The 17,888-nt window shown below is 43.8% G+C and overlaps 1 protein-coding gene across 2 annotated transcripts; it reads left to right on the top strand.

Moving 5' to 3' along the window:
• Positions 1–8,609: 8,609 nt before the first annotated feature.
• ZBTB21 (zinc finger and BTB domain containing 21) lies at positions 8,610–14,517 on the top strand. Of its 2 annotated transcripts, none has more exons than XM_075854636.1 (2): positions 8,610–8,814; positions 10,827–14,517. In XM_075854636.1, exon 2 carries the CDS (start codon positions 10,840–10,842, stop codon positions 13,918–13,920), a length of 3,081 nt encoding a protein of 1,026 aa, XP_075710751.1. In that variant the 5' UTR covers positions 8,610–8,814; positions 10,827–10,839; the 3' UTR covers positions 13,921–14,517. The 2 variants fall into 2 exon arrangements, with proteins under 2 accessions (XP_075710751.1, XP_075710752.1); XM_075854637.1 differs by lacking the exon at positions 8,610–8,814 and adding an exon at positions 9,283–9,441.
• Positions 14,518–17,888: the final 3,371 nt, after the last annotated feature.

Genomic DNA, 17,888 nt, shown 5'->3' with positions numbered 1-17,888 from the left:
GAACTTGAGAGGCTGCATGGACCTCAACCCCATCCAACATCTTTGGGGAGAATTTTATCGGAGTTTGTAAGCCAGACCTTCTCCCCAACATCAGTGTCTGACCTCACAAATGTTCTTCTGGATGAATGGGCAAAAATTTGGGGTGCACATTCTTTCTGCCAGATAGCGGATCTTATTTGGAAAAAGTGGCAGCATTCTCACCTTCCAGCAGCCTGTAGTTTTCGCTTTTCTCTGCCTCCGGGACTTTGTAAATGTTCAGAAATTTCCTTAGTCACTAAAAAAATCTCCTTAGTCACGGGTAACTGAAGACGCGGAGGGGAGAAACCATAAATAAAATGCAGGGGCAAAGCTATTATCAGGGCAGTACAGGTAATACTGTGTTTAGGGGCCCAGTCAAATATTAGTATATGCCTAGAACAAATTATGCCGTTTTGAAGGCAAAGGGTGGTCACACCAAATATTGGTTGATAAAAAAAAAATTAAAACTTCTATTTTTGAAAGCGTTCTTACTTTGCAGAATTTCTCCACAACAGCCTAAAACTTTTGCACAGCGCTGTAATATCATCAGATACAGTGAAGTCATCGGTCATTAGGATGGGGGTCCAAGTATAGCTTTAGGCGCCCACATCGTTTGCCGAGGCTATAGACACATTTCCCTCCATAAGCTCGACCTCTGCTGACTAGAAGAACTGGTGCACCAAGTTTTGCAAGAGATACGACGAAGTAAGAATATTCCAGTTAAGGATTGTGCGAGGCCCCTGAGGCCATTCCAAAGCCCGTATGAGCAGCAGCGTGAATCCGGCCCCATTGTGAAATCTCACGCTTTAATCTATGGCAATTCATTTTATTTTAGATGCATTGCTCTGATTTATTAGGCGTTTATTTTCACACTGTTCTCTTTATGTCGGATTTACCTAGTGGATCTATAGAAAATGCAGGAATAGACTATGGCTTAAAGGGGTTGTCCGGGCAGTAACCTAGCATGGTCGCTATGCAGTCTATGTAGCCATCTACTTCCGACACCCAACACTGAATAATATCTGGTGCCTGGAGGCAGCCGGAACAGCTGATCGGTCCGGGGTCTGGGTGTCGAACCCCCCCACCCATCATATACTGATGACCTATCAGTATGAAAAATCGCCCCGTATCCGGACAACCCCTTTAAATACCAATTCCCTATTATTATAAATGCCAAAAATACCAAAGCATTCTGATAACCAGCAGCTTCCATGCTATGACATCACAGCTATTCCTGGCATCAGTATGACTATGACATCACAGCTATTCCTGGTATCAGTATGACTATGACATCACTGCTATTCCTGGCATCAGTATGACTATGACATCACAGCTATTCCTGGTATCAGTATGACTATGACATCACAGCTATTCCTGGCATCAGTATGACTATGACATCACAGCTATTCCTGGTATCAGTATGACTATGACATCACTGCTATTCCTGGTATCAGTATGACTATGACATCACAGCTATTCCTGGCATCAGTATGACTATGACATCACTGCTATTCCTGGTATCAGTATGACTATGACATCACAGCTATTCCTGGCATCAGTATGACTATGACATCACAGCTATTCCTGGTATCAGTATGACTATGACATCACTGCTATTCCTGGTATCAGTATGACTATGACATCACAGCTATTCCTGGCATCAGTATGACTATGACATCACAGCTATTCCTGGCATCAGTATGACTATGACATCACTTCTATTCCTGGTATCAGTATGACTATGACATCACAGCTATTCCTGGTATCAGTATGACTATGACATCACAGCTATTCCTGGCATCAGTATGACTATGACATCACTGCTATTCCTGGTATCAGTATGACTATGACATCACAGCTATTCCTTGTATCAGTATGACTATGACATCACTGCTATTCCTGGCATCAGTATGACTATGACATCACAGCTATTCCTGGTATCAGTATGACTATGACATCACTGCTATTCCTGGTATCAGTATGACTATGACATCACTGCTATTCCTGGTATCAGTATGACTATGACATCACAGCTATTCCTGGTATCAGTATGACTATGACATCACAGCTATTCCTGGCATCAGTATGACTATGACATCACAGCTATTCCTGGTATCAGTATGACTATGACATCACAGCTATTCCTGGCATCAGTATGACTATGACATCACAGCTATTCCTGGCATCAATATGACATCACATTTATACCTGGTATCAATGTTACTATGACATCACATTAGAGTGTATATAAATCCACAACTGTCGGATTTACTGCATAAAATTCAACAGGAAAACCAACCCGGAATCACCAGAAAATTCTCAAAAAAATTGTGCAGATTTTTCGCAAGTGTAAAAAAAAACAAAACACTGCAATCACCTCCCCTGGCCACGTGTCCCAAGGCCACCGACTGGTCTCTGTGCACCAGGCCCGCAGTGGTGACATTTTGTCACGTGACCGCTGCAGTATATCATTAGCTGAAGCAGTCACATCAACATGACGCCTGGTCACTGGAGGCCAGGATTATAGAAACCAGTAGGGGGCGTCAAAGTTTCATTGCCACGGGCGTGCCAGGGGAGGGGAGTATACTGTTTTTTTATTCTAATGTGGAAACTGTTAGTGTATGTTCACACGCTGTGTTTTCAGGCGTATTTCGGGGCGTAAACGCCTCAAAATACGCCTGAAAAAACGGTAGCTGAAAACCTAGAAACATCAACCCATTGAAATCAATGGTAAAAACTGCATCACGTTCAGATGGGGCGTTTTTTACGCCGCTGTTTTTAAGAACGGTGCATTAATAAAACACTGTGTAAAAAGGAGCATGTCACTTCTTGGGCCGTTTTTGGGAGCTGGTTTTTATTGTGTCAATAGAAATACAGCTCCAAAAACGTCCAGAAAAAAACACCTCAAAAGACATTTTCTGAATTCAAAGATGGCTGAAAATCAGAGGCTGTTTTCTCTGATACCATGACTAGCTGTGATGTCATACTGATACCAGGACTAGCTGTGATGTCATACTGATATCAGGACTAGCTGTGATGTCATACTGATACCAGGAATAACTGTGATGTCATACGGATACCAGGACTAGCTGTGATGTCATACTGATACCAGGACTAGCTGTGATGTCATACTGATACCAGGAATAGCTGTGATGTCATACTGATACCAGGACTAGCTGTGATGTCATACTGATACCAGGAATAACTGTGATGTCATACTGATACCAGGACTAGCTGTGATGTCATACTGATACCAGGACTAGCTGTGATGTCATACTGATACCAGGACTAGCTGTGTCATACTGATACCAGGAATAGCTGTGATGTCATACTGATACCAGGAATAGCTGTGATGTCATACTGACACCAGGACTAGCTGTGATGTCATACTGATACCAGGACTAGCTGTGATGTCACACTGATACCAGGACTAGCTGTGATGTCACACTGATACCAGGACTAGCTGTGATGTCACACTGATACCAGGAATAGCTGTGATGTCACACTGATACCAGGAATAGATCTGATGTCATACTGATACCAGGAATAGCTGTGATGTCATACTGATACCAGGAATAGCTGTGATGTCATACTGATACCAGGAATAGCTGTGATGTCATACTGATACCAGGAATAGATGTGATGTCATACTGATACCAGGAATAGATGTGATGTCATACTGATACCAGGAATAGATGTGATGTCATACTGATACCAGGAATAGCTGTGATGTCATACTGATACCAGGAATAGCTGTGATGTCATACTGATACCAGGAATAGCTGTGATGTCATACTGATACCAGGAATAGATGTGATGTCATACTGATACCAAGAATAGCTGTGATGTCATACTGATACCAGGAATAGCTGTGATGTCATACTGATACCAGGAATAGATGTGATGTCATACTGATACCAGGAATAGATGTGATGTCATACTGATACCAGGAATAGATGTGATGTCATACTGATACCAGGAATAGATGTGATGTCATACTGATACCAGGAATAACTGTGATGTCATACTGATACCAGGAATAGCTGTGATGTCATACTGATACCAGGAATAGCTGTGATGTCATACTGATACCAGGAATAGCTGTGATGTCATACTGATACCAGGAATAGATGTGATGTCATACTGATACCAGGAATAGCTGTGATGTCACACTGATACCAGGAGTAGCTGTGATGTCACACTGATACCAGGAATAGCTGTGATGTCACACTGATACCAGGAATAGCTGTGATGTCACACTGATACCAGGACTAGCTGTGATGTCACACTGATACCAGGACTAGCTGTGATGTCACACTGATACCAGGACTAGCTGTGATGTCACACTGATACCAGGACTAGCTGTGATGTCACACTGATACCAGGACTAGCTGTGATGTCACACTGATACCAGGACTAGCTGTGATGTCACACTGATACCAGGACTAGCTGTGATGTCACACTGATACCAGGAATAGCTGTGATGTCATACTGATACCAGGAATAGATCTGATGTCACACTGATACCAGGAATAGCTGTGATGTCATACTGATACCAGGAATAGCTGTGATGTCATACTGATACCAGGAGTAGCTGTGATGTCACACTAATACCAGGAATAGCTGTGATGTCATACTGATACCAGGACTAGCTGTGATGTCATACTGATACCAGGACTAGCTGTGATGTCATACTGATACCAGGAATAGCTGTGTCATACTGATACCAGGACTAGCTGTGATGTCACACTGATACCAGGACTAGCTGTGATGTCACACTGATACCAGGACTAGCTGTGATGTCACACTGATACCAGGACTAGCTGTGATGTCACACTGATACCAGGACTAGCTGTGATGTCACACTGATACCAGGACTAGCTGTGATGTCACACTGATACCAGGAATAGCTGTGATGTCACACTGATACCAGGAATAGATCTGATGTCATACTGATACCAGGAATAGCTGTGATGTCATACTGATACCAGGAATAGCTGTGATGTCATACTGATACCAGGAATAGCTGTGATGTCATACTGATACCAGGAATAGATGTGATGTCATACTGATACCAGGAATAGATGTGATGTCATACTGATACCAGGAATAGATGTGATGTCATACTGATACCAGGAATAGCTGTGATGTCATACTGATACCAGGAATAGCTGTGATGTCATACTGATACCAGGAATAGCTGTGATGTCATACTGATACCAGGAATAGATGTGATGTCATACTGATACCAAGAATAGCTGTGATGTCATACTGATACCAGGAATAGCTGTGATGTCATACTGATACCAGGAATAGCTGTGATGTCATACTGATACCAGGAATAGATGTGATGTCATACTGATACCAGGAATAGATGTGATGTCATACTGATACCAGGAATAGATGTGATGTCATACTGATACCAGGAATAGCTGTGATGTCATACTGATACCAGGAATAGCTGTGATGTCATACTGATACCAGGAATAGCTGTGATGTCATACTGATACCAGGAATAGCTGTGATGTCATACTGATACCAGGAATAGATGTGATGTCATACTGATACCAGGAATAGCTGTGATGTCACACTGATACCAGGAGTAGCTGTGATGTCACACTGATACCAGGAATAGCTGTGATGTCACACTGATACCAGGAATAGCTGTGATGTCACACTGATACCAGGACTAGCTGTGATGTCACACTGATACCAGGACTAGCTGTGATGTCACACTGATACCAGGACTAGCTGTGATGTCACACTGATACCAGGACTAGCTGTGATGTCACACTGATACCAGGACTAGCTGTGATGTCACACTGATACCAGGACTAGCTGTGATGTCACACTGATACCAGGACTAGCTGTGATGTCACACTGATACCAGGAATAGCTGTGATGTCATACTGATACCAGGAATAGATCTGATGTCACACTGATACCAGGAATAGCTGTGATGTCATACTGATACCAGGAATAGCTGTGATGTCATACTGATACCAGGAATAGATGTGATGTCATACTGATACCAGGAATAGATGTGATGTCATACTGATACCAGGAATAGATGTGATGTCATACTGATACCAGGAATAGCTGTGATGTCATACTGATACCAGGAATAGCTGTGATGTCATACTGATACCAGGAATAGCTGTGATGTCATACTGATACCAGGGATAGATGTGATGTCATACTGATACCAGGAATAGCTGTGATGTCATACTGATACCAGGAATAGCTGTGATGTCATACTGATACCAGGAATAGATGTGATGTCATACTGATACCAGGAATAGCTGTGATGTCATACTGATACCAGGAATAGCTGTGATGTCATACTGATACCAGGAATAGATGTGATGTCATACTGATACCAGGAATAGATGTGATGTCATACTGATACCAGGAATAGATGTGATGTCATACTGATACCAGGAATAGCTGTGATGTCATACTGATACCAGGACTAGCTGTGATGTCATACTGATACCAGGACTAGCTGTGATGTCATACTGATACCAGGAATAGCTGTGATGTCATACTGATACCAGGAATAGCTGTGATGTCATACTGATACCAGGAATAGCTGTGATGTCATACTGATACCAGGAATAGATGTGATGTCATACTGATACCAAGAATAGCTGTGATGTCATACTGATACCAGGAATAGCTGTGATGTCATACTGATACCAGGAATAGCTGTGATGTCATACTGATACCAGGAATAGCTGTGATGTCATACTGATACCAGGAATAGCTGTGATGTCATACTGATACCAGGAATAGCTGTGATGTCATACTGATACCAGGAATAGATGTGATGTCATACTGATACCAGGAATAGATGTGATGTCATACTGATACCAGGAATAGATGTGATGTCATACTGATACCAGGAATAGCTGTGATGTCATACTGATACCAGGACTAGCTGTGATGTCATACTGATACCAGGACTAGCTGTGATGTCATACTGATACCAGGAATAGCTGTGATGTCATACTGATACCAGGAATAGCTGTGATGTCATACTGATACCAGGAATAGCTGTGATGTCATACTGATACCAGGAATAGATGTGATGTCATACTGATACCAGGAATAGCTGTGATGTCATACTGATACCAGGAATAGCTGTGATGTCATACTGATACCAGGAATAGCTGTGATGTCATACTGATACCAGGAATAGCTGTGATGTCATACTGATACCAGGAATAGCTGTGATGTCATACTGATACCAGGAATAGCTGTGATGTCATACTGATACCAGGAATAGCTGTGATGTCATACTGATACCAGGAATAGCTGTGATGTCATACTGATACCAGGACTAGCTGTGATGTCATACTGATACCAGGACTAGCTGTGATGTCATACTGATACCAGGAATAGCTGTGATGTCATACTGATACCAGGAATAGCTGTGATGTCATACTGATACCAGGAATAGCTGTGATGTCATACTGATACCAGGAATAGCTGTGATGTCATACTGATACCAGGAATAGCTGTGATGTCATACTGATACCAGGAATAGCTGTGATGTCATACTGATACCAGGAATAGATGTGATGTCATACTGATACCAGGAATAGCTGTGATGTCATACTGATACCAGGACTAGCTGTGATGTCACGTATACCAGGATGAGGACTCAATAACATATTATAGTAGGAAGAAATGCTCATTTATAACATTTCTCACTCACTGCTCGTTATCAGTTGTAGGTTGGGATATAGGGTGTCTCCCTGTTACCCAATAATACAGATTTGGATGCACAATGGAGTCATTACACATTCATTTGGGGATCTGGTGGTTGCACCGAAATCAGATTGCCAGTTTGTGTCCGATCAGCTTTTTTCAGAAAGCCGAGCAATCGGTGTACGGGCCCATAGACATTGTATTGAGCTCATACACCGCTCCGAGGAAGGCCGATCAGAGGCGAAGCGGCTCAGCACTTTGTTTTAGTGCTCGGACCCCACCGATCAAAACTTCTGACAATTCACAAGTTTTTTTTAAAGTTTAGTTACCCTTTGTTTCCCTATGTGGAAAAAATTGCGTTGGACATTGTGACCATTGAAAGGAATCCAGTCATTTTTCGTCGTTGCCATAGAGAAAACAATGCGATTGTGTGCGAAAATCCCTGATTTTAATCTTCCGATTTACAAAATCTTAATCAGTGTTTAATAAAAAGTCCCACTACTTGATAATATAGTCCTCAACTACTTCAAGATCTCTGCTTGCTTTCAATGAATGGAAACACTTAACATAGAAAAAGTCCGGATCACCCATTTAAAAAAATAAATATATACACGCTATTATCCACGATATGACTTGTCAATTGTGATAGAACTACAAGTCCCAGCAAGGACAGGATGACGGTAGTATAGGTTTAAGTTCCCTCCGGTGTATAATTCCTCACAGAAAGTGGAGGAGCTGAGAGTCTACCGTCCGGTAGACACGGGACACATCTCCGGTGCCGGCCGCTTAGTGACTGACATGGCCGCTGATGACAATAACAATCATCATTCTCGACAGAGCGGCTCCAGCCCAGCCCACTTCCCTCTTGACCACGCCTCCATCTCCCCCGCCTACGGCAGCCTCGGCCAATCAGAACGCCGCACACGTGACGAGCGCTCCGTGCGATGACCTCATCTCTGGTGTGGGATGACGTCAAATTCAAGATGGATGGAATCACGGCGGTAGGAGAGCGCCGATGACATTTTGCGAATTGGAAGGTCGGGAACCGTAGCGGATAGCTTTTTCCGGAGTCGCGGAGAGACGGTAAGTAGCTCTAATGCCGCTCTCAAGCTGCTGTCATGAAGCAGTCATTTCCCTGACGTAACTCTGAGGTGGTTTCTTCATCTTTCTGTTCCTTCTCCCGTTTCTCCGAGCTGCCAGTGCTCTTTCCGCCCGCCTCTATCAGCCGTCAGCTCGCCTGCCTCCTTTCCCCCACCACACACCCTTCTGTTGATAGAACCGCTACTGCGCAGGCGCAAGTTGGGTTCTGCCGCCAAAATGGCGCCCGTGTGCGCATGCGCAGTATTTTTTAGTCAGCGTTAGGGCTTGTGATTTTTGCAGCCTCCTGTCATGCGGTTACTGCGCATGCGTGCATAGTTTTTCCTCCCACGTCATGTGACACCAATCTTTTTATTCCTATTGGACGGACGTTCGGGAACCGCTACATTTGGCTGTAGCTGTGTTGCCATGTTGGCGGCGTCTGTTGCTGACATTCTGAATACGTTTGTCGTCTAAAAAATGTCGGCAGTTTGTTAATTACGTGGCTAAATTTATGACGCGTCTTATTTTCTATTGTCAATGCCCTGGCAGGTTGTAATGTGACATTTTGAAGTATTGTGTGTAGCAGGGGGCAGGGAGGTCGTGGGTTTCTGGACCGTTCTACCTGATTGTGTAAGTGTATTTAAAGGGACAGCGTCACCAAAAAAAAAAAAAAATTCAGAATAAATGAAATGTATCGTTAGGATAATTTATTTTACCTGTACGATAAAAACATATGTATATTTATTTTTTTCTACAATGTTCTGCCACTGTGTAAAAATCACCTGTTTGACTTTTGTACAACTCGCAATGAATGTCTCTAAAGCCGAGGCTTCTCGGAGATCTGGATGTTTCTGCCAGTGGGGACGACGACAAACTGAATTGCACACGTACGCTGTTTAATGGACCAGTAATTTTATGATCACCAAAAAATAGTGTGAGCCCTTAAAGGGATTTTCCGATCTTAGACAATTGTGGCTAATCTGCAGGATATCCTAGAAATGTCCCATAGGTCCGTCCTAGAGCTGGGACCCGCGCCTATCTGTAGAGTAGGACTCCTGACCCCCATCCTACATGCTGTCGCTGAACTCCGGCCGCTGAGTTACGAGGTGAACAGCGGAGCGCTTTTTGCTAAATTGTCTCCGGATCTCCCATAGATGTGAACAGGAGTTCCAGAAACAGCGAGCTCTGCTGTTTCCATTTTCCAGCCACCTCGTAACTTAGTGGCTGGAACCCAGTGGCAGCCGGACGAGGTAGGACGGGGGTTCAGGGGGCTGCGGTCAAGACATAGGTGGGAACTGCATCTTTAAGACCTTTATGGTGCGTCCTGTGGATATGCTATAAATATCAGAGATGGGGGGAAAATCCCTTTAAATCTAGGGCAGGCTCCAGCTCTATACCGGCCCTGACCTGTCTTCGGGTGTATTTACATGTGGTATTTTTTTTATTATTATTATTTTTCACAGTTTGCATGTGTTTCGGTTCTGCAGACGTCGGTAAATGATCTGGACAGAAGCCTGTGTGTGTGTGTGTGTGTGTGTGTGTGTGTGTGTGTGTGTGTATATATATATATATACACACACATATCTACGCAAATCCGTAGTTTCGGATAATAGGAGTACGGACCTGTAGCTGTAATATTCTATTTTTATTTAGTGCAGCATATTAATCTGACAGATCAGCAAAATTCGGCAAAAGCAAATCTCAAACCTGGTAAATAGATTAATGCTATGCATTCTAATAGCCGACAAAACTCAAATCAGGCAAAATATGAGCTCATCTCTAGTCCGGAATATTATATTAGTGTAACACCATGCCGGAGGCGGGGCTGTGACTACCTTATTCCTTTTTATGAGGATCTATTCATCTCCTGATCATCCAAGGAAACCAAGCTTATAAAGTCATGATGTATTGCGTGCAAAGTTGCGTTAAATAAATGTCTAGTATCCGGTAAAGATACCGGCGGGTGACTTCATACCGATCTGATTATTGTTTTTGTTTTTTCTTTTTCCCTTCAGGTTGATCCTGACAATGGATGGACTTCTACATTACATAAATCCGGCTCACGCCATCTCTTTGCTGAGCGCTTTAAATGAAGAGCGTCTGAAAGGTCAACTCTGCGATGTTCTCCTTATCGTCGGGGACCAGAAGTTTCGAGCGCATAAAAATGTCCTGGCTGCGAGCAGCGAATATTTCCACAGTCTCTTCATGGATAAAAACAACGAGTCTCAAAATGTTTTCCAGCTGGACTTCTGCGAGGCGGACGCATTCGACAACGTCCTGAACTACATTTACTCCTCCTCGTTGTTTGCCGAGAGGGGAAGTCTCGTAGCTGTGCAAGAACTCGGCTATAGCCTGGGCATCGCTTTTCTGACGAATATCCTTTCTAAGACTCCTCAAGCGCCGTTTTCTTCCTGCAAGAAGCCGGTATACCGTGAAGACGACGATGGCGGATCGCAGCAAAGAAGTGTCATAGTCTGTCAAAACAAAGAGGCACCGGGCAGAGACTTTGGTCATTTACGCCATGACAAAAGCCAGGTGTCCAGGCCGTCTTCTACCGGAAGAGCAAGACATCATACGCGAACACCCGATTCGCTTTCCGGCTTCTTGGCTTCCGAACGGAAGTGGCACGGGGTCTCTAACTCGGCTGAGCCAAGTGGTTGGTCGAAAAGAAAAGCTTTTCCCCATCAAAATACATTGATAGATGAGGACGATGGTAACGAAGACCACCCCTCCGCTTCCGGCTTATCGAGGGAAAATGTATCGGAGTTGTTGTTCAGGAAAAAAATGGCGTCCCCATCGCTCAGTTCAACAGAGACTCCTTTTTCAATACCGAAAGCGGAAAGGCAGAGTCCGCATATCAAAGAGGAAGAAGATGACGACATGACCTATTATCGAGGTGTTACGCCTCGTCCTGCTAGTCAACAAATCGATCGCAGCGGTCCACTGGTTAAAAGTCTTCTGAGACGATCGCTCTCCATGGATAGCCCAGTCCCTACTTACTCTCACGCCGCTAATTTTCATTCCGCTCAAGAGATCGCTTCTTTTAAAGGGAGCTCGAAAGAGGAGGTGCCCAGTGGAACGTCTCGTAGGCACATATTAAAAGGATTCCTAGATAAAAGCAACATAAGGCTCGAAAAAGCTGCAGATCTCCCAAGACCCCTTTCGACGTACTCCAAGGCTACCGATACCCAACTTGACAAGGATATGTCCATAAAGTCTGAGCCCAATAGCCCTTGTACGGAGCCTTCCGAGATATTTCAGGTCACCGTAGGGGAACAAGCACAAAGTAGACCTGGCGAGCCGGAGGAGGCGACCCCCGTAAGCCGGTTTACAACTAAAAGAAAGTTTCCAGCGGATCGAAGACTCTTACCTAGAAGAGTGAAGATGAAAGAAAGTTTCACATTGGAGCCTGACGGTGACACGGGGGAAGGCGCGGCAGCCGCCGATCGTTTTTCCGATTCCGACGACAGCCACGAAATGAGCATCGCGTTTCCGGAAATGCACCAAGACAAAAAATTTAAATGCAAACATTGCCTTAAAATTTTTAGATCCACCGCCGGTCTTCATCGTCACATGAACATGTACCACAATCCGGAGAAACCTTATTCTTGTGACATTTGCTTCAAAAGGTTCCATACGAACTTTAAAGTGTGGACGCATTGTCAGACGCAACATGGAATCGTCAAAAACCCCTCGCCGGCTTCCAGCGCACAAGCTGTCCTGGATGAAAAATTCCAGAGGAAGTTAATAGACATTGTACGGGAACGGGAAATCAAAAAAGCACTTATCTATAAACTGAGGCGGGGCAAAACCGGCTTTCCCGGATCGGCAAATAGCCAAGCACAAGCCCTGAAGCGGAGCCTCCGATCCAGAAATAAATCCGCGTATACCTGCAACTATTGCGGCAAGTCTTATCGCTTCTTATCTCAGTTTAAGCAGCATTGCAAAATGCATCCGGGGGAGAAGGCTCCATACGGCAAACACCTTCGGCCCAAAGCGCCGTCGCCGCCAAAGAGTCCCGAAGACAGTAAGGAGATATTTCACTGCCGGCTCTGCAATTCCAAGTTGTCTTCGTTCGTCGAACAGGGAAACCATGAGCGGATGTGTAGAAACGCGACTCTGTGCCCGTACTGTAGCCTTCGATTTTCGACTCCGGAACTTAAAAGCGAACATGAACCAAAGTGTGAGTATAAGAAGCTCACGTGCCTCGAGTGTATGAGAACATTCAAATCTTCTTTCAGTATCTGGCGCCATCAAGTAGAAGTTCACAACCAAAACACAATGGCCCCAACGGAAAACTTTTCGTTGCCTACGCTCGACCACAACGGGGATATCAACAGCGCGCCGAGGCTGCAGTCTTTCTCCGAAGCCGGCAAGGGAAATAGCTTTCTGACCTCTAAAGATGACGGGGTATATAGCGACTCTTCGGAACACATGAACTACGATTCGGAGGACTCCAACTGTCTCCCCGAAGACCTTAGCGTTTCCAAGCAATTCGACGTTCAGATCAAGGAAGAACCTACAGATGATATGGACGACGGCTCCGAAGCGCTATATGGCCACAAAGAAGATGCGCCCAGCTCGGAACACGGCATGTGGTCGTGTGAAAAATGCGGCAAAATATTTACAGTTCACAAACAACTGGAGCGTCACCAGGAACTACTCTGCTCGGTCAAACCTTTCATTTGTCACGTATGCAACAAAGCCTTCCGAACGAATTTTCGCCTTTGGAGTCACTTTCAATCGCATATGGCACAAGGAGAAGAAACCGCTTTCAAAGAACCTGAAGGGGGTGCTCCAGTGAGCTCCCCATCCCCACCTCCTCCTCCACCACCACCACCACCTCCTCCTCCACCACCGCCCCCAGAGACATTGCCACCTCCTCCTCCACTTAAAATGCAGCCCGTAGAACCAGAAAGACGCAAATCCATTCCAGAGAAATCAAGTTCTACAGAAAAAACGTTTGCTCCCCAAGAATCCGATACCCTTTTCTACCACGCTCCACCTCTGTCGGCCATTACTTTTAAACGGCAGTTCATGTGTAAACTCTGTCACAGGACTTTTAAAACCGCGTTCAGTTTATGGAGTCACGAGCAGACGCACAACTGAATCTACGGTGCTACAATAACAACGTAATAAATAGAAATATTATTATTTTTTTTTTCTTTTTTGGGGCGGGGTGCCCTAACCGTTTCTAGCCAATTTAATTCTGGAGACTCTAGATATCTATTATTCGCGTTCCTTTAAGGACTTTAAACCGTGACCCAGTAACGCGGCCTGAAATCCATCAATAAATCTTTTAAGACCCATTTCACTTGGATACCCCATTCCAACTGCATGTAATACTCAATCACCAACGATGTTTTAGAGTGTCAACTTTTTGGTTTTGACGACGTTGGAATATCTCCTCGCGCCTATCGATTTGAACTGTTTAGTGGACAATGACCCGGTTTTACCTTTTAGCAATAATCAATAAGAACCTCAAGTTCCGAGGAGACGAGCTTCATAGATAAATGGTGGATTGATGCCGTGCTATGTAGATTAGCATTGATCGATATTAGCGGAGCCGAACCATAGATCATTGTAACTGACCACTACGATGACGGGGCTTCGTTTTGTAGTCGGACTTTGTGATAGTTTTACTTTTACTGTAACTTCTTTGTATGAGAAGACTCTTTTCTGAGAATACATTTGCATCTGAAAGTGGTATTTTTTCTTTTCTTTCCGAAATGTTTACTGATCGACATATTTGCCGCGGTGTTCGGACGTCCAAGTCGCCTCCTGCAATTTTCTCCGTCGCACAATTTACAATCGTAAGATTCTCCAGGACTGTTAGATGATCAGTCGAAACGAAATATACAAAGCACAATTTTTGACATTTTCTTTCCCATTTTTGTGATTTGGGTTTTCAAGTTTTTAGATATTTACCAATGACTACAGGCCACCTTCTCGCAGGAGGTAGGAAATTTAGATGGTTGTGTGGAAAAGGAAGATAATATAGTATTCGGTTTAGGACTCGAATTTTGCAGATTCTCCAAAAATTTTACAAGTTGAAACTTCCTTGCCTTCTTCTAGGCTTGGTCGCTGCCCAAGGTACTGTATTAAAAAAAAAAAAGTTTCCTAAAGATAGAGACTTGATTGTGATCAGCGCTACTCTTGTCTGATATTGCACCTTTTCATTTACGCTGCAATACCAGACACAGCCTATGAGCGATGGTGGCGCTGTTTTTGGAATAACCGTTCCCTTTTTTTTTTTTTTTTTTTTTTTTTTTTTTTTAAATCTCATAAATCCCTTCCTATATAATAAAAACATGTTGGCTGGTAGTACGGGGCAGTGTCATAAAAAGGATCCATGTATGTAAAGCTGGGTGCAATGAGGCCATGACGCAGTGGACTGTAGTGATTAAGACACAACCTACGAGAGAGAGCGCGATCTGTCCTGCCCATGGTGGCAGCATCACATAAGTGAATCGATCTAGCCCTAATAATAAAGGGTTGACCGACGACTTCATCATCACCCAGGGCTACTTGTTGATTTTTCATTCAAATACACACCCATATAAATATAGAGCTCGGAGTACAGCCTCATGTACATCGTAGAGTCGTAGTATGGAGCCACAAATACTCCACGTGCCACGGTATCGTGCCTCTCCTTGCAATACTTCTATGGAAGAATAGCGGTAATATGGCATCTGATGGAGCAGGCCGCCATTTTTTTTTTATTCATCGGATTCCTATGAAATGGGACGTGGAGGAACGTTATGGCTCCGTACAACTCGAATGTTGAAGTTGTGATACAGTTAAATATTCCTATACACAATCCTTAGTACAGTCGCCACAATTACTATTACTTGTATATACAAACCCGGAGGTGCTTCTATGTAAACCCCGTTGTATTTGTTAGGCACTTAATTCCCATATGACTAATCTGTAAGAAAAATAATGCCGACTTACCAGATTAATTTCAAGGGCTTCAGCAAATTCACTTCAGTGTCGGGGCAATAAAAAGTTCACTGAACTTCGCTCTCGTTCCGTCCTTAGAACTTCATGTGAAACGGTATGGCCAGCACTCGTCGTCGGTGTATAGTGGTAACTGGACGGGCCAATAGTGGGAGTCGCGTGAACATCACAGACCCCTGGTTGGGCGACACCGATCTACACCAAGCTGCCGGTTCTGGTTTTTCTGGCCACAATATCCTTGTTGGGGCTCAGGCATACCAGCCGACTACAGATCCGTACAACCTCTAAGACGCGTGGAGCCGTAATACAATACTCGTAGAAGTGTATGGAGCGCTACTGTACCACGCAAGCCTCCAATTTCCTATTTCAGACTCCATATGAATTTAGCATAAAAAATCATGGCAAGTTCCATTGCGCACGGTATTATGGGTGGGGGTACACCATATGGAAGTAAGTTGGCTCCAACATCATGGGTTGGCCCAAGCTCCGTACAAACCTGGTCCCGGATGAGTTTGCTTCAATGGATAGGAGGCCTTGACAAATCACTTTGTATTAGATCATTTATGTCACGTTTCATTGTCCCAGTTTTATTTTCTTTCCATGTCTATAACCGGATACTATTGCGTAGATTTGCTTTTATGTTTCTGAGAAACTGACAAGTCAAAAGACGTTATGAAATTGGTCCTATTGAGTAGATGTGAGCACCCGGTAGTCCTCTTTCTTTTATGGTCTTGCCAACTGACCCAAAAAGACTATCGGTTCTAACCAGTTGTAGCATCAGCGTTTAGTAGAAATCACTAATATCCTAAATGGTAGTGAAAGTGGCAGCTGACGAGAGGTGGTAATTAACAATGAAGAATTAAAAAAAGCTTAAAGGGCAGTTCCATCAGTAGCCAATAAGATGTACATCCCAGCCCCCTGGCTTCTCGGAGGCTAGAAGAGTCCTCTCGGCCATTCTGCAGGATCGGATACCCTTGACTCTGCTGAATGAGTCGGACGGGCTGGGGGGGGCGTCGCTCACTTATTTTAGACTAAGGATACCAGCCCGCTAGTTTCGTTTTGCTAGAACCTGGAGCCGGCTTTCGCTTAAAAGCATGGACTAGGACTCCAAACAAGAAAAAAGAAACCGAACGAAAAATACCTGCAAACTCCACCTGGTGGAACTGGATAATTGATGTATTGTTAGACCATTTGCTGGTGATTATATACATATATGTTTGTATTTGTGCAAATATTGATCTATCAGGTTTATATTAAACAAAGTATACGGCAGAATTGTTCAGAATTTCCCATTTAATGAAACTCCTATTTTGTAATTGACTCGTTTGAATAAAACATTTTAATGAGCAATTTTAATTTACTCTATTCAAAATGGTTTTTCTAGTTCTATACACGGATTTTCTTATTTTTACCGGTTGTAGTTAAAAAATATTTACCATCAGGTGGAGGATCCGGGATCTTATCTTCCCTGAAAGGCTCATTACATCCCATCGGAACAATCCCTGCCCATGTTACCATTTAGGATATATGGATGTCATAGAGGTCCTCATCTCAGGAACCCCCTCAGTTACCCAATGTAGGACTCCGTAATGCAATGTATTACATGATCATCTATTCATTTGAATAGACAGAGTGTAACGCTACATTTCTCCTGCAGAGGCCGCTGTAGGGGAACTGAGCAGTTTCACACAAAGCTGATCACGGGAGGTGATTTGTAGATCAGCGGTAGCTTTATTCCAATAAGGGGTTTTTCTTGTTGCTACATCTTTTAATCTAGTTGTTCGGCTTAGTTAAGTGGGCATGGTATTTCTACTGTACGAAGGGAAGAGGTACCAAATGATTGAACAGGTAATAATCCAACCTGTCCAACGCCTGTTTCCCCCTGGCAAAATTCTTATATCTATGACCTGTTTTAAGCCACACATGGGTAATAATGTTGGTGGCTCCAATGTGTTTCTGGATCCACTGGAAACTTTATGTGTTAGTCAGTCTTTATCTGGTCTCAACCATTGTTTAAATCAATCACCCAGCCTCCAAGAGGAATGGTTGCAGAGCTGCACTCCCTATTCTCTGGTATTGTCACTGGCTACAGAGTTCCAATTCCCAGCAAGATGCAG

The sequence above is a fragment of the Rhinoderma darwinii genome, chromosome 2, assembly GCF_050947455.1.
Source record: "Rhinoderma darwinii isolate aRhiDar2 chromosome 2, aRhiDar2.hap1, whole genome shotgun sequence".
In the NCBI taxonomy this organism is placed as follows: domain Eukaryota; kingdom Metazoa; phylum Chordata; class Amphibia; order Anura; family Rhinodermatidae; genus Rhinoderma; species Rhinoderma darwinii.
The sequence above is the reverse complement of the archived record's forward strand: the minus strand, read 5'-3'. Positions and strand labels throughout refer to the sequence as shown.

Excerpts from the sequence above, each read along its gene's own strand:
- ZBTB21 (XM_075854636.1), top strand. The coding sequence starts at position 10,840 with ATGGATGGACTTCTACATTACATAAATCCGGCTCACGCCATCTCTTTG.